Source organism: Amphiura filiformis, chromosome 6, assembly GCF_039555335.1.
Source record: "Amphiura filiformis chromosome 6, Afil_fr2py, whole genome shotgun sequence".
Lineage (NCBI taxonomy): Eukaryota > Metazoa > Echinodermata > Ophiuroidea > Amphilepidida > Amphiuridae > Amphiura > Amphiura filiformis.
Window position 1 is genome coordinate 49,850,210 of NC_092633.1, and position 25,768 is coordinate 49,875,977.

A 25,768-nucleotide genomic window follows, 5' to 3' on the forward strand; every position below is an offset into this window, starting at 1 on the left:
GCCTCCATGACCTTTTTGGAATCGTCATTTTTGGGCTCTGAAAATTATATTTTTAAGCTCTAATGCCTGATGGTACTGATAAACTGAAGATTTTTTCTTATCCAAGAAAAACGTGTTTTGTCGCAAATTTACGAATGATGATTATAATACATTCATGACATTATAAACTTGATGATACTTTGACAAATGCATGAATGACAGGGCCGTAAAAAAAAGGGTAAGTCAGACCATGAGACGTGGTTTAATTTAGCTCGTTCACGTAGCGTTTTCGTTGTCCCACTGGCCTACTACTAACGTAGATTGCCTGGCGATCGGAGTGTTATCGTCAGAGCACCTCGGACTAGGTCTAATTCTGCATAAAACCGGGCACCGGGCAGCCTTATTTCTATAGATCTGCTGCGCATTCAAATTGCATTGTATTGCATCGTAATTTCATTTGTGTCTGTTACGTTCACTGCCGGCTTATCTTCTTAATAAAACTATGAAATCACACCATCAGGCGAAGTTTTACCATAATTCTTAGACTAGTTAGAGTCCTTTTATTCCTCTCTCCATCCTCTCTCCTCTTTTTTCCCATTCCATAGTTTTACGACATCACGGTCGGACATTACATTCAAAAGTCAATTACAATAATAAAATACATTCGCAATCATGGCGCTACGCAAATCTGCGGACATAGCGCATACGCACGCCGATACTAGTTTGAGCGCATATTGCAATTAATCGCGCATTGATAACATTACCACATGACACTCCCGAACTCCTATATGATTGTGTCAATCATCTCAAAATGCACATTTAAATCGCGTTAAATTTACATCTTTTGTGTGCATAAATATAATTTCATGCATACATTTGTTTTTAATGCACGTTTTAATTCATTTTATAAAATATTCTCCAAACGTACATTTGCCATAAATACAAATAAAATTTATGTGATAAATTTCTTCTCCAATGATAATCTCACACAAGTTTCCATCTCTCCAAAACATAATGAATTAAGTTATACATGTCCATGTTTATATGAAATGTCGCTTGACTAATTGCGCACTATAGCTGCAATACCAAACGCTTGTCCAGAAATTTAAATTCATCATGAAATCCTGATCAATACGCACATTTTGTGATAAAATCTTATTTTAAACACAACAGTTTTTTTTTTTCTTTATTATATTACTTTATCCCTTCATTTCAATTTTTAAAGAAATGTCGACTCGATTGACTTATGACTACTGCTGCAATCCCAAACGCCGTCGCTTATTACAACAATCCAATAAAAAATCTTACACACATTTTTGTACTCTGGCTGGAGTTTTTGCATGTGAAATAATGCACACATTTGTCCATGTGCATGATAATACTAAATTAAAACAATATAATGTTTTATTGCTGTTTATCTTTGTTTTCAAACGCAATTATGCTTTACACAACAAAACATTTTTGAATGCCACAAAGATTGGCGTGCATTATGTAAGCTTAGGTTAGGCCTACATTTCTACTACGCATGATGTATACAACATTTAATTTTGATATGTGCATACACATTTCGATTTATGCATACCTTTCATTTGTGCACGTACATTTGCAATATTTATAATACTTGCTTCACTATCGCACAATCTTCATTTAAATTGTATAATATATTACTGATCATTTTCATCTGTGAAAATATGAACATCTCTTGATTGTCTTCAAGTAAAAAGGCCAACAGTCAAAATATCATACCAAATGTCTGGTCATTTAGCAAGGAATCCAAGCAGGCTAGAACCTGAAGACAGCCTCTCGTAATCCATTTTCCACATCACTCTGCCACACCGATGCGTAGATCATGTAGACAACACTGCCACTGATGAAAACACGATTCACCTGTCTTTTTCCAGAAGAACACAAATCAGCAATATATTCCAACGATGAAAATGCATCAAATCTCACAATTCTGGTATTTGAACGGAATTGATGATGATACAGTCACAAGCTGTCTGTTTTCTTCTCTTCTTTCTTCTGTAGCGAACCTATCTGGTACTGTGACGCTCTCTTCTTTCTTCCAATCCGGGCTTCCAATACAACAGTTGATCAGTTCGGCGTCCTCTTCTTTCTTCTTATGGCTAGCTCACTGAAGGTTTCTTCTTCAAAGCTGAACTAGTCTTTAAGCTTCTTTATCGACTTTGATACCTTCTTTGTCGATTTTCAAGTATCGTTCTTGAAAACTTTGTTGATGTTTTCTTTGGTAATTTTCCAGTTTCTTTCTTGAAAACTTTGTTGATGTTTTCTTTGGTAATTTTCAGTTTCTTTCTTGAAAACTTCGTTGATGTTTTCTTTGTGATTTCTTTGAGTCTTTCTTAGGCTATTTCTTGAAAATGGCGTACCTGTAGATTTACTTTTTCCGCTGCCACCATGTTACGTTCACTGCCGGCTTATCTTCTTAATAAAACTATGAAATCACACCATCAGGCGAAGTTTTACCATAATTCTTAGACTAGTTAGAGTCCTTTTATTCCTCTCTCCATCCTCTCTCCTCTTTTTTCCCATTCCATAGTTTTACGACATCACGGTCGGACATTACATTCAAAAGTCAATTACAATAATAAAATACATTCGCAATCATGGCGCTACGCAAATCTCTGCGGACATAGCGGCGCCACGCTTGCGTACTAGTTTGAGCGCATATTGCAATTAATCGCGCATTGATAACATTACCACATGACAGTGTCTATGCTAATTATGTTTACACAACATGAACTCACATGTTTTCAAGCAAATTCGCCGATAAATAGGTGATCGAAAGCGATTGGAACCGAATGTTTAATACAAAACTCAAAAGTACAGATCGCATTCATTCATTGCATTCATGCATTCAGCTTACTTCATACATAGGGTATATTGCTGATCCATTAATTATCCTTTTCTGGTGCATTGTGGGATTGAAAAGGGGGCAAATCGATCGCTAATTTGCTCCCTTTTCTATCCCACAATGCACCAGAAAAGGATAATTAATGGATCAGCAATATACCCTATGCATATGAGATGATCATCTAGGTATCCCAGGCAAACCTTAGTTAACACATTTGCTAGTCAGCGAAATTCGCCGAGCCCGGGGCCCAAACACAATGCATATTTACATAGAAATTTGAATTTTTTCGAGAATAGGTCGGTGAAGGAAACCTACATAAATATGTTTTCTATACTTCACTTGACCCAAATATATGATTTTTTTATGGTGATAATCTGGTTCTCTGGATCTGGATCTGGATGCTGTACTCCGATTAAGCAGGACAAGCCTACATCACATCAGAGGGTTTGACCTATAAATGACCTAATTGTTGGAGTGACTGGGTTTGTTGAGGGCTATGAAATTTGAGTCCAGGAGTTTGACAAGTTCTGTCTTGAAGCTTGTGAGTTTAGTTGAATCCAATATGCCATGGGGCAAGTCGTTCCAGGCCTTGGTTGTCCATGGGAAGAAACTTAGTTCCCGGATACGAGTTCTGGATTGTTGTCGTACATGGAATCAAGTCGCACATGGAATTTTAGAGGGATTTTGATAGCAGTTCCATTAAAAAAAGCTACTATCGCCATGAGAATAAGATCTAGAAACACCCCTAAATGCCGTTTTGGGGAATTTTTTTAACTTTGTTACGGAAAGTGCTATGACAAAAATGTTTTCAGTTTTGGCTTTCTTTACTCAAGGGCTTTAATTTGATATGTAAAATGATGCAGTTTGATTGCAAATTTGAATTCACCTAGCACCTAGTCATGATCTTTGGAAAAATAGGGCATAATTTGTATTGGTGCTTGCGGAATGCCATGCAGTAAAATATTAAAGTCTTCAGTAGTTTCTTCCTTTAGCAGCCATTCTGGCTAAAGTAGGAGTGGTGATCGATGACCTTTTCATCCGGTGCGGTGGAAACTCAGGGTGCAAGACGATCAATTAAAACGATGAACTCAAAAAGGTGCCAAAGAAGGTGTATATTATAAGTTGTGCTGGTGCTGGTGAGACGTGATGCTTAGAGACTTTTTAGGGTTGGTGGCGTCCGCATCTCCCTGATGGCTGGAAGAGCTGCTGTCTTGAACATCTCAGCGGATGGAACACTCACTGCTGAGATGGGTAGCTTGTTCCAAATGCGGGCTGCTCTTGGGTAATATGAATACCCATAGACATCAACGTTGGAGGATGGCTGCTGGTAATTGAAACCATGTTGGGTGCGACTTGCTGTAGTGGATATTTGGAGATATGATGGCAGCTGAATGTAGACCAAGTTAAACTGGATTTTGTAGAACATTGTGGCCTGGTTTAACATACGTCTGTGGTGAAGAGTGTCCCATTCCAGGGCTTGAACTATGCCCAGCGAGGTCACGTCACACTCGGTGTGACATGCCCTGAACTCCCAAAAACTTTCGTAAGCGACAGACAAATTGCAGGAAAGCGTGCCAATTTAAGCTTCCTGTAATATCTATTGCACATAACGTACAAAGTCACAAACTTACAAACTTCAATATGCACTTCAAATACAGCAGACCAGCTGTTAATTATTACCGATTCTGTAGAATAACTTACATAATCTTCAATTTCATGGAATCCCGTTGCTCAGAATTGCAAATGTCATTTTTATCTGTCAAATCCGCTGTGTATGTGCTCAGAGATTTTATGATATGCTCCATAAATCACAGGTGTGAAACTGACTTTATACCACTCGCTCACTTTTAAAGCTAGCAGAAAAGCGAAGCCTCCGGCTACCTCGTGGCATGACGTCACGTGTACAAAATTTCCGATGGGCGCCTTATTTATTTGTAACCCGTTTTGTGATTGGTTGCAAACACCATTCATCGCAATCGTAAGCCAATCAATGAAGGCGACGGCCTTTACGGTATGAATTAATGTGACCCGCCAGTAAAGTACGTCTAACCTGATTGGTTTACAAAAATAATTGGATATTTGCTAAGCCAGTCAGCGTGCTCGATGCTTAACAACCTGGTCGTAGAGGTTTTTTTTTTTAATAGGCGAATTCACATGGTGATCCAGCGATCGAGTATAAATTCACTCATTCAGCATGACTTCTGCTTTAACAGGTGCAATAACAATACGTGGACACAATCAGTGACATTTACACAATGCAATAATGAATTATTTATGACATGCATGGGCTGGATTTTACGATCGAGGTAAGGTTTTCGGCCTGTCCCTGCGTGAATATCGTTACTTTTCAGCATCAAAGATACTTGCGATGACCAGTTTTTTGCGGACACTTTGATAACAGGTAACTTTTATAGGTCATAGGGTAGAAAGCGATAGTTGTACAATTGTATGAAAATATACATTTTGTTATAGGCCTAAAATGTTTACAAAAATATATTGGTACGTACGTTGTGCATGTATTCAGTTGTTCGACGTATAGGCTTGAACAAGCCCTGGTTACAAAAAACGTTGCGGCAATTCATGATTGACAATTAGCAATCGGCGTGTCCTTCATATCCTCCGTTTCTTCTTCATCTTACGTAACAGTATTGTTCTCCCAAAAAACCCGGAAGCTTGTCGTTTAGAGCTCTAGCTGAAATACAGCAAGATAATGTAAAGTCTATCTAGCATGCTAGTGAGTCATGTACAGGGACAGGCGATTTGCGCGGAACTTTTTTTCCGCGCAATTCCGCGCAATTTGCTATTTTTTTCCTATGGGCAGGGATACATGATTTGCACTGAAAAAAGAGTTCCGCGCAATTCCGCGCAATTTGCCATTTTTTTCCGCGCAAATCGCCTGTCCCTTACCAAACATTCTGGTTAATTTAGCCTGAATCTAAACAGAAATTATTCTAAGACCAATAAATTAACCAGAATATCAATTTCTGGTTAACAAATTAACCAGAATATCAATTCTGGTTATTTAATAAACAGAAATCATAAACTGAATCCAATTTCAGGCTAAAATCTTAACTTGAAAAGTTTTCTGGCTAAGATATTTAGCCAGATTTTGTATTCTGGTTAAAACATTAACCAGAATAAAAAATATGGCTATATATTAGATTTGGTATTCTGGCTAATTATTTTTCAGGCTAATTATGGTCACATGATATTAGGTCAGAGGTCACCAACTGTAAGGAAGCAGGCTACTGATAAGGCTCAGAAACTGCCACAACTTTTTGAAAAATTAACAGTTTAAAGGGTATTTTAGGGTCTTTTAACATTGTGTAGTTGATGGGGAACATACCAGCTATGTCTGTGGAAGGAAGATCAGCTGTTCGTAAGTTTCAAAGCCTAAATTTTGTCATTCTTTTTCCCCAGGAAACATTGCCTACAATCCCGGAAAAAATGTGTTCGAACACCCACTGTAATCCCCATGTTCATTTTAGTATATTGCGCACGCTATATGAGTCACTGGAAACTAAGATTTATAATAAAGTTCTCTCAATGTTCATCTTAAGCATATCCCTCCCTTTCCCCACCAATCAATGTTGGGAGAAGATATGTGAAGATGAGCATATTGGGTATGCCAACATTGTGCAGGGGGTAGAAGGGGACTATTTCCAATAAGGCCTTTAAAGTGTTCGAACAATATTTTCTGAGATTGTCTGAGGAATTCTAAAATCAGTGTTTGCTTTTTCACATTTGGGATCATAACTTCAGATCCAGTAGAGCGATTTAAATGAAACTTGGACATGTTAGTTTATATATAATAAGGAACACATGCAATAAAAAATATTACATTACATCCACAAATATTTCAGGGATCGGTCACTTTAAACATATATTTTCATCAAATTTTGAATAATTTAAGTCGAATAAGACGTAAAATACCTGATACATATCCCCAAACAGTTTAAAACATAGCAATTTGAATAGCTAAAAAGTTGACAATGTTTTTGGACAATCATGGACCATCTTTTATATTTGCTATAACACTAAGGGCACCGTCAATTAAACATCACACGGATGTGGGATGCAAATTTGTCAATGCTATCTGCAGTAGATAGCAAAATAATGCAACGACATCTACCACCCTATGTCCAATGCATTGCCAAACTTCTCCTTCCAAACCAGTAATTCCTGACCCCACAAAAGTAAACTTCAAAGATTTCAAGCAAATAAAAAGAAAAAGAAGTCATTAAAGACCCCCCACAAAAAATAACAATAAAAGATATAAGAAACAAAGAAACGAAACAAAACAAAATAGGAAAGAAAATGCCAAAATTAAATAAAAGAAGATAAAACAAAAAATCTAAGTAAAAGGAAAATAATGCATTAAAAAAGAAGGAAGAATAAAAAGTGCAAATGTCACTTGCTGTTCAATATGTTTCAAGTTCAAGTTCAATTTCACATTAAAAGACACATGCGCAATGTATAGGACACATCATTCAATAATATTTTAACTAACATGGTCAATGATTGGTGTGCAAGTTCAGGGTTATTTCATGATTGTCATTATTTTTGATCGAAAAAAGAAAGAAAATATAAACAATTCAAAAATGTTGTTTTTCAGTTAAACAAATACCGATCATTATGAGCATTATAGATAATGACCTTTATTATTAGGCCTATGCAATCTCAAATTGGCACATTTCATTAAACATGATTTGCATTGTCTCTTCAGTGGGTATAACTGTGTACACTGAAAGTGTGAAAGCCTATTCATGGTAAAGGTAAATCATTCCACATCTCCCCATTGAAAACACACATTATGCACGGTTGACCACAAAACATAAAGAATAATAGGATTTACTTTTCTATTATATGGTGAATCGTTGGAAATGCGTGCCTGTCTATGTGTGTAAATTGTTATGATTCACCATTTGACCATCCTAACCATGGTGTATGTAAAATGTTTAATGAACACAATTTCACACATTAGGCTGATTTTCTTAAATGTTGGCCAAGTAATGTTTTTAAAAACAATAAATGTGGATAGCCTGTGTGTATCTCTCCCTTCCTATCACTCGCTCTCTCTCTCTCGTCCCCCCCCTCCGATTTATCACACAGTGGTAAATTTGTGACATTTAAATACATAACATTAAATTCTGAGTAATGTCTGTTTTTAGCTGAATATAAAATTTTAACACCTTCTCTAAATTAATTATACCACATGTACATATGCTCAATAAACATGGCACATAAATAATTTAGGCCTGTATTTGCGTGTACAAAACGCTATGTTAAATCTATACTAACAGAACGCTATCAAAATATTCATTGATTTCCTCCATATTTTGTGGAATGATAGCAAATTATGTTTCTAACATGTGTGCCAAATTGCATTAAAATCGATGGCGTAACTGCAGAGTTATTGTCCAAAAACTAAAATCAGATGATTTTGCTAAGCAATTTTGTAGACATGTCTGAGGAATTCTAAAATCAGTGTTTGCTTTTTCACATTTGGGATCATAACTTCAGATCCAGTAGAGCGATTTAAATGAAACTTGGACATGTTAGTTTATATATAATAAGGAACACATGCAATAAAAAATATTACATTACATCCACAAATATTTCAGGGATCGGTCACTTTAAACATATATTTTCATCAAATTTTGAATAATTTAAGTCGAATAAGACGTAAAATACCTGATACATATCCCCAAACAGTTTAAAACATAGCAATTTGAATAGCTAAAAAGTTGACAATGTTTTTGGACAATCATGGACCATCTTTTATATTTGCTATAACACTAAGGGCACCGTCAATTAAACATCACACGGATGTGGGATGCAAATTGGACAATGCTATCTGCAGTAGATAGCAAAATAATGCAACGACATCTACCACCCTATGTCCAATGCATTGCCAAACTTCTCCTTCCAAACCAGTAATTCCTGACCCCACAAAAGTAAACTTCAAAGATTTCAAGCAAATAAAAAGAAAAAGAAGTCATTAAAGACCCCCCCACAAAAAATAACAATAAAAGATATAAGAAACAAAAAAACGAAACCAAACAAAATAGGAAAGAAAATGCCAAAATTAAATAAAAGAAGATAAAACAAAAAATCTAAGTAAAAGGAAAATAATGCATTAAAAAAGAAGGAAGAATAAAAAGTGCAAATGTCACTTGCTGTTCAATATGTTTCAAGTTCAAGTCCAATTTCACATTAAAAGACACATGCGCAATGTATAGGACACATCATTCAATAATATTTTAACTAACATAGTCAATGATTGGTGTGCAAGTTCAGGGTTATTTCATGATTGTCATTATTTTTGAAAAAAAAAAAAAAAAAGAAAATATAAACAATTCAAAAATGTTGTTTTTCAGTTAAACAAATACCGATCATTATGAGCATTATAGATAATGACCTTTATTATTAGGCCTATGCAATCTCAAATTGGCACATTTCATTAAACATGATTTGCGTTGTCTCTTCAGTGGGTATAACTGCGTTTGTAAATGCCTCCAACTGTGGAGGTGTGTGTGCTTTGTCACATTCACACTGTGGAGTCTGCTAACAACCGTGGAGCTCCACAGTTGAAGATAAGCTCAAAATGGGGTTTTTGAGCCATAGAGGGGTATACCACCTGTCATTTTCTGATTAGAGCAACCTCCACAGTATGGCGGTTGCTGTGAGATTTGTGTAAAAAAATCTCCCCAGTTTGAATGTGGGTGTGTGAATCTCCCCAGTTGGAATATACACACACCTCCACACTTGGCGGCATTTACAAGAGGGGGTGTGTACACTGAAAGTGTGAAAGCCTATTCATGGTAAAGGTAAATCATTCCACATCTCCCCATTGAAAACACACATTATGCACGGTTGACCACAAAACATAAAGAATAATAGGATTTACTTTTCTATTATATGGTGAATCGTTGGAAATGCGTGCCTGTCTATGTGTGTAAATTGTTATGATTCACCATTTGACCATCCTAACCATGGTGTATGTAAAATGTTTAATGAACACAATTTCACACATTAGGCTGATTTTCTTAAATGTTGGCCAAGTAATGTTTTTAAAAACAATAAATGTGGATAGCCTGTGTGTATCTCTCCCTTCCTATCACTCGCTCTCTCTCTCTCGTCCCCCCCCCCTCCGATTTATCACACAGTGGTAAATTTGTGACATTAAATACATAACATTAAATTTCCGCGTAATGTCTGTTTTTAGCTTAATATAAAATTTTAACACCTTCTCTAAATTAATTATACCACATGTACATATGCTCAATAAACATGGCACATAAATAATTTAGGCCTGTATTTGTGTGTACAAAACGCTATGTTAAATCTATACTAACAGAGCGCTATCAAAATATTCATTGATTTCCTCCATATTTTGTGGATGATAGCAAATTATGTTTCTAACATGTGTGCCAAATTGCATTAAAATCGATGGCGTAACTGCAGAGTTATTGTCCAAAAACTAAAATCAGATGATTTTGCTAAGCAATTTTGTAGACAATCCCGGAAAAATGTGTTCGAACACCCACTGTAATCCCCATGTTCATTTTAGTATAGTGCATACGCTATATGAGTCACTGGAAACTAAGATTTATAATAAAGTTCTCTCAATGTTCATCTTAAGCATATCCTCCCTTTCCCCACCAATCAATGTTGGGAGAAGATATGTGAAGATGAGCATATTGGGTATGCCAACATTGTACGGGGGTAGAAGGGGGACTATTTCCAATAAGGCCTTTAAAGTGTTCGAACAATATTTTCTGAGATTGTAGAAAGTTGTTGAATTCAGCAGACATGCATGCATTATGCATGTATCATTTATTTATAATAATTATGTGGGTATACTGCAGGTTGATGTTAGCTGACCCAGGTGAAATGTGTTACTGATGTTGTTGGGGTGTTAATTATGCTGATGTCTTGGGGAGGTTGTACTTTGTAGCGGGGAGGGTTATTTAGCGAGTTCAAATATGGCGAGTTGTCATTGGGAGAGTTCAAATAAGGTTGTCACATCATAGTGGTACGTTTGTATTGGTTTTAAAGTTGGGATGATTTGGTGGGCAATGTTGATATATTGGGGATGTTTCTACTTTGAAGTGGGGGGAGGGTCATTGGAGAGTTTAAATATGGTGAGTTTTCACCTTCACCAAATTTGAAGTGTTGTATTTGGTAAACTTGGGGTGTGGTGTGTTCTGTTGATGCATTTATTGGGAGTGTTTGTACTTTGAAGTGGGAGGAGGGTCATTTGGAGAATTCAATGCACCAGGATGAGCAAGTTATCACCTACACCGAATTGAAAGAGTTATATCCGGGAATTACATTTTGTAAAAGTTGCAATGTGGTCTGTCATGTTGATGTCTTGGGAATGTTTGTACTTTAATGTGGGGGAAGGGTCATTTGGAGAGTTCAAATATGGTGAGTTGTCACCTTCTGCATATTGGGAGAGTTGTGTAGTACCGTTAGGATGTGCTTTGTAAACATAAACTCTTCCAATATGCTATTAGGTAGCTCTGAATATTTGAACTCTCTAAATTACCCTCCTCACTTCAAAATAGAAACTTCCCATTACATTGACATAGCACACCACATCCCAACTATACAAACAAAACTTTTCCAATATGCTCAAGGTGACAAATTGCCACTTTGGAAACTCCAAATGACGACTCACCATAGTTGAACTCTGCAATTGACAACTCGCCATATCAGAACTCTCCAAATGACAACTCACCATATTTGAACTCTCCAAATAACCCTTCCCCACTTCATAATACCCCAAGAACATCAGTAACACTTTTCACCTGGGTTAAAGACTGCAAAACTGACAAGGTTGTGACCAACATTTGAGAAAGGAGAGCATTAATTTGTAAAGAGGGTCAAGTGCACAGTATGAATATCAAACTTCTTTCAGGTTTGGAGTTCAAATAAACTGATGTTATCCAGCAAGTTCTGATAACACAATCCTATAAAAGGTGCATTCCAGTGGCGAAGCATGGGTCATCCGATGGGGGGGGGGGCACCAACCATGATTGGGGCACCGGGTCTGGATGGGGGGGGGGGCACAAGCTGTTTTTTGGCAATTTTCCTATCAGATTTTCTAAATTTTGCAATCGATTGGGGGCACATGCCCCTATGACGCTATGCCACTGGTGCATTCTGATCATGGCAATTGTGGGAATTTCAATCTACACATGTATGAGGCTGAAGTTGAGAAGAGTGAAAAGTCTGGTTAATATTTCTGGCTAATATTCTGTTTAAATAATTCTAGCTAAAATTCTGGCTAATTTGTTCTGGCTAAAATTTCAGGCCTTATAAAATTTCTGGCTAATCTCATTTAAATATTTCGGCCCTTTTTCAGGTTAGAATCAGGCCTGATTTCATTTCTGGTTAATAGGCCCTATTTCTGGCTAATAATTCTGTTTAATAATTCTAGCTAAAATTCTGGCTAATTTTTTCTGTTTAAATCTTTCTGGCTAAAATTTCAGCCCTAACATTTCTGGCTAATCTCATTTAAATATTTGGCCCTTTTTCAGGTTAGAATCAGGCCTGATTTCATTTCTGGTTAATATTTCTGGCTAATAATTCTGTTTAATAATTCTAGCTAAAATTCTGGCTTATCATTTCTGGTTAAATTTTTCTGGCTAAAATTTCAGGCCTGATATTAAATTTCTGGCTTATCTCATTTAAATATTTCGGCCCTTTTTCAGGTTAGAATCAGGCCTGAATTTAGTCATTATTTCAGGCCTGATTTCTAGCTGAATTCAGGTTTAATTCAGGCCTGACACTCATGGTCATGTACTACTATACCGTACTACTTATAGCCAAAATAACAAATTCTCGACCATGAGAGGATGTAGGGGAGATTGGGGTTATACTTAGTTGGAACGCGGGGTAAGTTGAAACATTGTATTTTTTTCTGACACAAAAAATTAATTTGGTAAAATACTGGCACCTAGTAATAGGTATTAGTAAGGGTCATCCACCAAATTAGCAACAGCACTGATGCCCCACCAGTGTTGGCTTGGGAAAGGAATATCTGTTTTTTGACTTACTGACTAATTTTTATGCCCCTCAGAAAAGATGCATTATCTCCATGTTGTTTGAAGATTCAGGGAATTATTTTTTGAGTATCATAAGCACTACGGTAGTAGTAAGTCCCAGAATAATGTTAAATAAAAGTTTTATTGTATTTCTTATTTTGTGTAATGAACTTTGAAATGTAAAAATAGGCATCGGGTTAGTTGAAATGAAACTTTTGAGGTGGGGTTATTTGACACGCGAAAATCGCATAGAAAAATATATGGTTAAAATTTGACTTTTTAAAAATTTGTAACATGTACCATTTCTTCAATATTGCTTTAATATGGTTAAAAAGCAATAATACAAGCAAAAAGTGCACACAGAAAGTACATTTTATAATATTTTAGGCTTCTCATATTTTGGTCCATCGTGACACTCGTCACCTTGTGTCCAAAGTATTTGAACCCGCACTCCCACATATTTACGAGGGGGTATCCAAAAGTTTTTGACATCACCCAGAAGTGAAAGAGCTATACCGATGAAATTTTGTCAGTGTAATCACTGGTCCTTATGTACATTATGGTCCAAAATGGTCTCATAAGTATGTTTACTTTCTTCACATGTGGCGCTAGATGGGAAGTAGGCGCATAACCTTTTCATGATAAGATCCTCCACTTTCTTGAGTTTTTTCACTGTGGCCGCATCATCCATAAGTGATGGACGTCCACTTCTTGGCTCATCTGTGAGGGACATGTGGCCAGTTTGGAAATTCCTTTTCAAAAAGCAATAGTGCCATATGATGGGCAATCATCACCGTGAGATTGCTTTCATTTCATCATAGATTTTCTGAGCATTGTAGGCCTAACCCTTCAAATGCATGAACTTAATCATGCTGCGTGCCTCAATTTTCAATTGCCTCAGGTTATGCGCCTACTGCCCATCTAGCGCCACCTGTAAAAAAAGTAAACATACTTATGAGACCATTTTTGGACCATAATGTACATAAGGACCAGTGATTACACTGACAAAATTTCATCGGTATAGCTCTTTCACTTCTGGGTGATGTCAAAAACTTTTGGATACCCCCTTGTATTTATTCATTTTTTCACACTGATTGTATGTTAAAGGGTGCCTTCAAGGGAAGTATAACCCTAACAACACAATAATAATTATTTTGAAATTTTTACAAGCCGTGTTTCAACTAACCCCACCCTATGTTTCACCTTACCCCAGGGGTGGGGTTAGTTGAAACACGTTTTTTCAAATTTTCAAATTGGATTATATGAATAATCATAAGCAGGTCCAATAAAGTTTAAGGCTGTATTTGTAGCATGTATGTATATGTTTATACTGATATGGTTAGTATTTCTTGAAAGTAATCGGTTTGCGTTAAAAAGACGATTTTGTGAAAAATGTTTCAACTAACCCCCATCTCCCCTACCTTCTGCGTCAGCGTACTTTTCATAGAATAACACGATTGCGCGACCTGCATGACCGAACCTTACGAGGTTTCTGTTTACAAAGCTTGGGCTTGACATTAATGGATATAACCGGTATACTGTCATGATCACTGATTCCTGGTGTCATTGAGGTACTCTCAACCAGGGATTGGTTGTTGGTAAGAAAAATGTCAAGGATGTTGTTAATCCTGGTGGGTTTGGTGACTATCTGGGTAAAACCAAAGTCATCAACAATGTCCAAAAAATGTCTAGACAAAACGCCGTACTGGGCATTGGGTTTAACTGAATAGTTTTCCCAATTAATGTCTGGAAAACCTCCTCGTCACATTTGGCTTGAATAGGAGCTAAGTGCAACTTTCAAAATCCGACTTGAACTTGAAACCACTCAAGGCTCAAGCGCCCATAACTTGACCAAATGATATCTTAGAGCAACAAAAGCTGCACTTTATATACATTAAATAAGTTTTTGCTATATATTTCAGTTCCCGATATATATCTGACCATCTATAATCGTTTTGATACTTAATGGGTTGAGTTTATCTCATTCTGATGGAAATTTAGTCGGACATACAATTGTTTTGAAAAGGGCGCTTAGACAGTTGTCACTTTTGATTTGTTAAAACAAATTCTGTTGGGGCGCTTATTAGGGAGGTGTGCTAAATAGGTTGAATATTGTGTACATATTATGGCAGCAGCAGTCAGCAACTACATGTATGCAATACATCACATTAGGTTTCACTGCCTGAACAGAATTGATCCTGTTTCACCTCCTTTTTCAACCAAATCAACGGTAATAACTTTTATAGTGATAGGAATGAACATTTAACCACAAATTGCCTCCGGCAAAACTCACTTCCTTGGAACTTATACCACACAAGGTCATTTTTATGTAACTCCTTGTGTCTCATATACTACCTCTAGCTATAATGACAGCCCAGTGAACTGGTCAACTCATTGACAGATACCAACCTCAGGAGGGAATGTTTGATCAATTCCCTTCAGGTAGTGAAACGTAATGAAATTTGTGTAACTAATAACAGGTGTTTTCTTCTATTCTTATTCATAGGGCAGTGTAATAAGACAAGATGAGCAGTGATACATCGTCCGTCTCCGATCACGACGTGCGTCTGCCAACGGCACTTGCGCACAAACAACTTGTGCAGAACATTCAGCAGCGGCCTGCTACGCCCGAGACCGAATTAACCGAGCACCCACATCATCCGGACATCTCCATATTGTGCGAGAAATGCCAGAGCTTTGTAGCAGTAAGGTTACTCCAATCCCACAGGTCATACCATAATGCCCTAGTGAAACTAGAGTACAGCGATGACCTAAGACCGGAGAGTGTCAAAGCTTTAACCAAACGCAGACAACATGTCTTGAGCAAGCTAACCAAATCCGGTATGTCCGTGAGTGCGGTACAAGAAGTCAACGATGCCTTGAGTTGCTGAAAGCTTATCTTGAAGATACTTACAAAGATTTGATACAAGGGCAAGACGGTATGGCTGTAGAATGTAATGGTCTTGCCTTGAATTGCAGTGCTGCCTGCGCACATGCAGTAGGCATTTGTTCTGACGCTAACGAAAGATGGAAACCTAGCATGGAAGACACCAGAGTATTCCAAGATTACTTTGGCAACGATAGTAACAAGTGCTTCTTTGCTATCTATGATGGATACAGTGGACGTTTCGCAGCGGATGTTTCCGCCAATGATCTGCATCATTATCTACTTAATGAGATGGCAAAATTTGATGATTCGACCAAGTGCACTTGCACTATTAATCTTGCTGGTTACCACGATTTAACAGACTACAAGCTTGACCGACCCAGACCTATCGTCCGCAAAGAGAGCATCCGTCACATACTTCACGAAGAGAGCCGTAACATCATCAAGCAGATTATGTACACCTGCGAAGAGAACATTGCACAGCTAAACAAAAGCAATGTTACCGATGACGTAAAAAGTTCTCATTCAATCGAAATCAACAAAATAACACCCGCCCAATCTGTTGAGCAACATAATTTGTATCACCAAAATGTTGAAGACGCTCTGCGACAATCGTATAGGATGACAGATTATGTGCTGTCGTACGGTATTGATGAAATATCGCGCGTTAGGTGGAGTGGTTGTTCAGCTGTCACCTGCATCATTCATAACCTTGGACCTGATGAAGAAGCAGAGAATAAGATGGAGAAAGAGAAGCAAGGCAAAGAGGATGCAGATAGGGAGGATGATAGCGCCAGTGTGTCTTCTGTGATATCTGATGGAGATAAACAGCATGGAATATTGTATTTAGCAAATGCAGGTAATTAGTGGTACATGTATATACCATGTAGAGCCAAAGGTTTTATTTCCATTTTTTCCCCATTAATAAAAGCAAAGCGCAATTTACGTGATTAATTAATGAAGTGGAAGGATGATCACAAGCCACAATAGAACAAAGTTTGAAAGAACAGTGACCACCTTTGAACATAAGGCAAAAAAGAAGAGATTGTTTACTTGTACTTGTCTGATCAACCGTCCCAAACTTTCCAGCAAACGACTTTTGAGGGGACTTTTATATGCATTGGGGTCCATTTCACTAAACTTTACGAAGCTTTGTATATCTTGAATTTGTTCGTAATCCATTTCACTAAACTTACTTAAACGAACGGTACCCTTTGTAAGTAATAGGGATTTACTACAGGGACCCTTCATAAAGTCTAGTATTAGGTATTCATAACTTTACGAATGGTACTTATTGGTCACTTGAGTTACAAAGGGTTAAAAGTACAGTGAAATGGGCCCCAGAATTGTTCCAAGCATTTCGTTTTGGATTTTTGGATAGATAATTTACAAAGGCAACATATTTGTTGGGCTTGAATTCAATAAAGTGCTCAAATATCTGGGTAATATTTTGCATTCTAGCTCTTGTCACACGCCACAATGTAGGCCTTTTGGTTTTTGTTACTATTTTCATCAAAAATCATGAATGATCCAACGAAGAAATTGTGTGACATGATTATACGCATCAGAATTGTCCCAAGCATTGTAACTTTTGCATTTCTTTTTGGATAGAATACAAAGGCAATATATAGGGCTAAAGTGCTCAAATATTTGGGTAAGATTTTGCATTCTAGCTCTGTCACACAGCACAATGTAGGCCTTTTCGGATCTCACTGAAAACACAACTACGAGGGGGTATCCAAAAGTTTTTGACATCACCCAGAAGTGAAAGAGCTATACCGATGAAATTTTGTCAGTGTAATCACTGGTCCTTATGTACATTATGGTCCAAAAATGGTCTCATAAGTATGTTTACTTTCTTCACAGGTGGTGCTAGATGGGAAGTAGGCGCATAACCTTTTCATGATAAGATCCTCCACTTTCTTGAGTTTTTTCACTGTGGCCGCATCATCCGTAAGTGATGGACGTCCACTTCTTGGCTCATCTGTGAGGGACATGTGGCCAGTTTGGAAATTCCTTTTTCAAAAAGCAATAGTGCCATATGATGGGCAATCATCACCGTAGATTGCTTTCATTTCATCATAGATTTTCTGAGCATTGTAGGCCTAACCCTTCAAATGCATGAACTTAATCACGCTGCGTGCCTCAATTTTCACCATCTTGCAGGTTATGCGCCTACTGCCCATCTAAGCGCCACCTGTAAAAAAGTAAACATACTTATGAGACCATTTTTGGACCATAATGTACATAAGGACCAGTGATTGCACTGACAAAATTTCATCGGTATAGCTTGTTCACTTCTGGGCGATGTCAAAAACTTTTGGATACCCCCTCGTACACATGATCGAAGGTGGGCATTGTACACATGCATAGTGTTGCAACAAAGTACTGGCGTCACTCACTCGAGGAAGCCAAATTATACATGTAGCTAAGTGTCAACTTATATGTTTTGGCCCCTACAGGTAATTGCCATGCCGTACTTTGTCGAAACGGAAAAGCTGAACGGCTGACCAGAAACCACACCCTCTCCAACAACTACGAGAAGTCCAGAGTGAAGAAGACAGGGGCATCAGTACAGGGAGACAGGAAGGCTTACCGTGTCAATGGTGTCTTGGATACCACCAGAGGTCTAGGAAACCATGGTGATCCCCAGTTAAAGGCAGCGGTGGCAGCGGAGCCATATACAACCAGTGTGGAAATCAATTCTGAGACAGAGTTTCTGATCTTGGCAACTCAAGGAATTTGGGAGGTAATTTTTGGAGCTATTCTATACACCCCCATGTGGAAGACATGACTTTAAACTTCCACACAGGGTGGGTAGAGTTCAAATAGAATCACTCATTCATGTAATTCCATTAATTGGAAGTTCACAATTCCTGTTACTGGACATTAAGGGTATGTCTTACTCTTCCATAGGGTGTATGAATTAGAACTGAAATACACTGTAGCATAATGTTTGTGTGAATGTGTTATAACTTCTAGGTACACACCGTCAGTCCGAAACACCATCAGTCCGAACCACCGTTAGTCCAAATTTTTAGGGTTAGGGTTCCTAATGCTAACCCTAAGCCTGACACTAACTCTAAACATAACCCTATACCATAGCCCTTAAAATTCGGACTGACAGTGTTTAGGACTGACGAGGAGACCCCACTTCTTCCTACATGTATGCAGGTACAAACAGTGAAGCAGTGTGTCTGTTGGAGCAGATTCTTGATATAGTACAAAACAAAACGACCCTAAATATGATGTCAAAACAAACCTGTTTCTAAACCAACTTCACCATATGTGATCCGATCGAGCAAAATCAGTCGGAACTCGGAGATATTAATTTTTAGTTTCTTATAGGATAGTATAAACCATTTACAAAGCTGGATTTTGCAGAAAACCCCATTAAAATTGAACAACCAGTTCCAAAGATATGAGCAATTAAAGAGTTTCCAAAACTATAGGAAAAAAAGGAAATATATCCTTTGTTCATGTTTGGCTATTATCTCAAAATCAATATTTCCGAGTTTCGACTGATTTTGCTTGATCGCATCACATATGTTCCCATCCTTTATCTTGTACACAGGTACTAATTAACAAACAGTGAAGCTATGTGTCTGTTGGGCTATTCCTTTTGAAATCCTTACACCCCCTATGGAAGACATGACCATAATCTTGCACACAGGGGTGTATATTTTAAATGGAATCACCCATTCAGGTAAACCCCATTGGTAAGGCAAAGAAAAAAGATTGTTTACTTGTCCTCCACCGACCGACCCTAATCTGGAAAATCTGGAAAAAAGTGTGTTTTTTTTTTACTGTACAAATGAATACCGACCCTAATTTGGGAAATTACAGAAAAAGGTTTTTTTCTTTCACCATTTTTGGCATCCTCAAAAGTTTTTTTTTCCAGTTTCTACACACTTCTAAACTGTTTTAAAAATATGAATGAAGTGGTATACAGTAGAGAAATATCCTAATTCATAACTATTTGGGCTATTTATTAAGCTAATTAAAGGCATACAGTCATGTTTTGGCTATGACTTTAAAAAAAAAATCTTGACCAACCGACCCAATTCTGAAAAAGTTGTGGAGGACAAGCAAACAATCTTTTTTTTCCTAATTAACACTCCCTGTGTGGAAAATTTTGTGGAGGACAAGCAAACAATCTTTTTTTTCCTAATTAACACTCCCTGTGTGGAAAATTAAGGTCATGGATTTGAAATGAATTAGCATATTAGAGCAGATGTTTCTGGTGTACAAAACAAACCTGATTATGAATCTTTACCAGATTATCCTATCCTATATCTTGCATACAGGCAGTTACACTTGGCATCTCTATTAGAGCAGATCCTTGCACTGCAAAATCTAAGGGGCTATCATTTTCTTTGGAAGGGGGGTCCCAAATTTACAAAAAGTTGGCATCAATAAAATTGTGACTCCCTATTTTGGCACCTTACCCCCTAAACATGCTAAAATTGTATTGAAATCAGTCTTTTTGAATAAAATAAACACACTATCTGTGGTAATCTTGTGACTCCCTACATTTTGGTCATCAAAAATTTTATGACCCCTCTATTTTTTTGTTTCCAAAAATTTATGACACCCCCCTTATATTTGGGACCCCCTTCCGAAGAAAATGATAGCCCCCTAACCTGTTTATAAGCAAACTATTCATCAGACGATCCCATCCTTTATATTGAATACAGACCTGTACTAATAGACAATGAAACTCTGTCTCTTGCTGCAGATAGTTCCCCGATACTTCCACTACAAAATCTCCTCTTACCTGCTTGTAAACAAATCCTATATCTTGTATACAGGTACTAACAGACAGTGAAGCAGTGTCTCTGTTAGTCCCTTATAGCAGATGCTTCCACTACTACAAAATCAGCGTTTGCACATCGCTTCGCCATTTCGAGATCACATTGTTGAATTTTCCAAAAGACGGCGGCGTTTCTAGATTGTTTTCCTAAAAACATTTTAGCAGCTTCGGTAAACGTGAGTCTTTAGCTGTTGACATGCCTTACTTTACCACTGATTTTCAAGGGACTTAGGCTATCTAGAGGCTAAAGGTCATAAATATTATAAAATAAAATTTGTCTGAATTTAAATTTTTAGATTTGAGATAAAAACACCTAAAAATGACGACGGAAGAGCAATTGCAAATTAGGTGCTTTTTGATCGCGATTTTTTCGATTTTTTCATTGTTTCACGAACAATGACTGGCGACATAAGGCAGGCAATATCGTTTTAACGTCACGTGACCCAAGTGATTCACTTCTGAATCACTTTGTCGTAGGAAGTGTTAACCGTCCTCGAAGTAAACTTCATAAATCTAATAATATGTACTTAGTGTATGTAGCTGGGATGAAAAGCTGATCATCAATTAAAAATGTTATTAAAGATATCAAGTTTTTTCCCAAAGAGACCCATTTTGTTGTTGTTGTTTTGTGTTTTGAGGGGGAAAATCTTTATCTTCAATATGAAAGGTCAAAATTTTTATATTCATATTTATTTTCAAAAATATCAATCTTTAATAATTTGCTATAAAATGGCATTATATCGCCGGATTTAAAAAAAATGATATCAGAAGGACATTCCTCGTTTTCGAAATGCAATTTGATGTGTCTGGTGTGCTCTCAGGTCCCACCAAAAATGTTGCTGTTCATACATTTGTCAATCAACAGTAGGACTGAACTTTATATTGAAGTGGCTGAAATATTTGATTCAAAAGAAATTGGTTTGCTCAAAATGAAATGTCCAAGTGATAGTATTGATGGATATACCTTTGTAGGTCCTGTGGTTCTCGAGTTATGTTGTAAAGAGGGATGAAACAGCATCACTTTTGTAAAACGTACATAACTCATTAAGAACAATAAATCAAGCCAGTTTTCAAAATATGAAGTTTTGCAAAACATCAAGGTGTTATTTTTCAATAATATATTGATTTAGATAATGAAAATCGATCTTTTTGGCTGTTTCGACCAACAATACTTGTCCACCCGTAACTTCATTGATTTCTTCAATTGTTAACTACAATGCAGCACATTATTGTTAATGTGTATTGTCCCATTGGAAAGGTCCTAAAATGAGTCTATTTATAGTTTCCCAATTATCTCAGTGACCCGTGAACGGATTTTGATGATTTTTGCACCAATCCATAGAAGACACTTTGTGGATTTTGAAACTGCAAGAAAGTTTTAATTTTACTGCTGATATTTTAAGTTATGTTCCACGATCCACAGGGCCTATTTTTATTGAGACACCCTGTACAGGTACTAACAGACAGTGGCACAGTGTCTCTGTTAGTCCCTTGTAGAAGATGCTTCCACTACTACAGAATCTCTTGTTTCTAAACAAACTACACTATATATTCCCATTCTCTGTCTTGTATACAGGTACTAACAGACAGTGAAGCAGTGTCTTTGTTGGAGCAGATGCTTCCGGGAAGAGATGTACCACCAATGACAGCACCTGGGGAAGATGATTACTTGAGAATGATCAAAGGGCATAGCAAAGATCAGGTAAGGAATTCAAGCATGTCAATCCTCGGAATTTAAACAGTGATAGGCTGCAGTCAACACTCCGATCATAAAGCTGAGGACAGTGTCGTGTGATTACCAAGCTTGAAATGCATAGACAAAATGTGTACATCCATATCAGAAGGGTGCACTTGTATTTCTTACAAATTAAAATGCATAAATTGAAATTAGACTTTGTTCAAGTTCAAGTTGATTGTCAAAATGTGAAAACACCGTACAAATGCATGTTTTTAGCCCTTAATTCAGAAATTTGGCAAAATAGCGAAACTTAACTTTTATTGCCAGTTATTACTAAATGAATAATTAGCATTGAGCTGTGTTTTGTTTCGGCAGATGTTGGCAATATTTTTTTAAATCTCAACAAATTAGTGCTGTATTTTTCTGGAAGGGGAATAATGCTGCATCTGCCTCCCAGCTCATGAAATCATGCACACCACTGTTAACTTCACTTCTCTGGCTATTCCACTTAAAATCCACACTCCCGCTGTAGAAAATGTTGGAAATATCTTCCACAGAGGGAGTATGAATTTCAAATGGAATTAACACATTTGCAGATCACTCTCCCTCAGGGGAAGGTTCATGTTGAATCTTTCTCAGAGAGGGTATGAAATTCAAATGGAGCTGCCTAATGTGCTCATTCCATTTGAAATTCAGACTCCCTCTGTGGAAGATATTTCCAAAATCTTCTACAGGGGGAGTGAGGATTTAAATGGGATAGAACAATACATGTAGTTCATCCATCCCACTCATGGACAGGAAACATTTGTATCTTTTGTCATTTCTGATAAAGACTTTCATATCCATATTCATCCGTGTTCCTCCAGGTTGCTGAACTACATGTAGCAGCAGATGATCTTGGTGAATTAGGCATTCATACCAACCCTGATATGGATACTGTAGTTGAAAATGGCGTAAACGACGTAACAGAAAAACAAGCTTCAGAGCAGGTGGTGATCTCACCAGAGGGTAAGCAGTCTTCCAGACCTTCCAGCAGCAAGAAAGATGAAGAAAACCAGGAGGCAGGAGAAATTGGACATAATCAAGACTTAGTGGGCACAGCTAGTTCAAAAGAGGATTTACCGGAACCAATTGTTAATGAGAATGGAAAGGTGTATGAAGAATATGGAAGCACTCATCAGTTAGATGGAGGAATGGAAGGGATTCAATCTGATACTAAAGAAAGTGAGGCGGAGGAAAGGCATAAGTCAGCATCTGTTAAAAGCAGCAAAGAAATGGAATATGAGGAGACTGCTGGGCTTACCACTGATATAGGTGTAAACGAAGACGAACAGTCAGATGCAGGTAGCGAGAAGACCGATTTTGAAAGCATGATCTCGGCCATCTTAGAGAACGATGACGGGAGCAAGCGGATGTGGAGGCGCTGGACGGAATTACAAAGCATCTATCGCATTCCAGGTTGTCTGGATGTCCAACTAGACCAGAGATGTATCGTAGTCTTGCTCAGGCTATGTGTGAGAGACTTGTACAGTGTGCTCTCTTGGCTGGATCAAGGGATAATATAACTGCTATGGTCATTTTGCTACCTGGTTGCAAGTTATGAATTGAATTGAAAGCATTTTCCACCCAGATGTGGCAGTAACGTCAAAGCGTTGAGGCAGCTGTTACACGCTCGTCGCTCACATCTATGCGTCGTCTTTAAGCGTGTGCGTGCGTATGCCAGCGCTTTGAGTGAACAGTGAAATGCGCACTGGCGTCACTGCCGTATCAGGGTGGAAAATGCTTTACATGCATAATAGGTTTAAATAAGATGTATATAGATTATACTTGACAAGTGTTACTTTTATGCCTCCATCTGAGGTATTTTGGTTTTTGGAAATCCGTCCGTCATTCCGTCCGTCCGAGGTTTACGAGTGCAATTTCTTTGAACTGGTAAGGTGTATAATGATGTGATTTGGTGGAGGGGTAGCAATTAGCCGATTTTGAAAGCATAATCTCGGCCATCTTAGAGAACGATGAAGGGAACGAAGCGGATGTGGAGACGCTGACGGAATTACAAAGCATCTATGCCCATTCCAGGTTGTCCGGATGCCCAACTAGACCAGAGATGTATCATAGTCTTGCACAGGCTATGTGTGAGAGACTTGTACAGTGTGCTCTCTTGGCTGGATCAAGGGATAATATAACTGCTATGGTCATTTTGCTACCTGGTTGCAAGTTATGAACTGAATTTAAAGCATTTTCCACCCTCAGTGACGTCAAAGCGTTGAGGCAGCTGTTGTGCACGCATCTATGCGGTGTCTTTAAGCATGTGCGTGCGTACGCCAGCGCTTTGAGCGAACAGTGAAATGCGCACTGACGTCACTGCCACATCAGGGTGGAAAATGCTTTACATGCACATATATATAGGTTTAAATAAGATGTATGTAGATTATATTTGGCAAGTGTTATTTTTATGCCTCCATCTGAGGTATTATGTTTTCTGGAAATCCGTCCATCATTCCGTCCGTCCGAGGTTACTAGTGCAATTTCTTGGTGTCTTTAAGCATGTGCGTGCGTACGCCAGCGCTTTGAGCGAACAGTGAAATGCGCATTAAGTCACTGCCACATCAGGGTGGAAAATGCTTTACATGATATTTAAATATTTAGATGTATATATAGATTATATTTGGCAAGTAATATTTTATTCCTCCATCAGAAGTATTGTGTTTTCTGGTTATCCGTCCGTCCGAGGTTGCGAGTGCAATTTCTTTGAACTGGTAAGGCGTATAGTGATGTGATTTGGTGGAGGGGTAGCAATTAGCTGTCTTCAAATTCCATTAGGTTTTTGTCAAAAAATACTAGTATGCTAATTTGGAAGTTCATTTGCATAATTTTTGTTTTGTTCCATTTTTTTTTTGTGTGTGGATTTTTTTTTTTTCCTGCCAGCTCCAAGTGAAATTGCCTTGGTTAAAATGATGTGTGTCAAGGTGGAGGCATATCGGCCGACGCTTTGCGTTGAGAATCACACAACCAGAGAACCACAAAATTCTAGTTCACTCTGTATTTGGTATTAAAATCAAAGAATCATAAAAAATTGAATACCTGAGTGGAAGAAGGGCCCAACTCCATCAAAACTGTTTTTGAGATATTTGGAAAAGTTTTATAGACAGAATGTTTTCGTCTTCAGGGGACCTTTAATACATGAACATACAATATCACATACATTCAAAATTATATATGATGTTTCCATGACAACGGTACAGGTCTTAATACGAGCTGGAGTTGGGCCCTCCTTCCACTAATATACTGCAAGTGCCAGTTCTGTGTTATAAATAGCTACAGAAAAAGGTAATCACCATTATGCACAAGTAGAAACCATGTAATATGTTAGCAAGAAAGTTTATTGTAGTGAAAAGCAGATTTCATGGATGAACAAAATTCCTGTTTAACCCTATATTTGTGGAAGAAGGGCCCAACTCCATGGAGTTGGGCCTTTCTTCCA

At 37.7% G+C, this 25,768-nt stretch overlaps 1 protein-coding gene across 1 annotated transcript; it reads left to right on the top strand.

Moving 5' to 3' along the window:
- Window positions 1-25,768, top strand: LOC140155555 (protein phosphatase 2C-like domain-containing protein 1). The gene is given in 7 exon segments (XM_072178438.1): window positions 1-217; window positions 15,413-15,783; window positions 15,786-16,652; window positions 18,256-18,542; window positions 22,183-22,308; window positions 23,151-23,688; window positions 24,306-25,768. Coding segments are annotated over 6 exon segments (2,373 nt in total). The 5' UTR covers window positions 1-217; window positions 15,413-15,431; the 3' UTR covers window positions 24,509-25,768.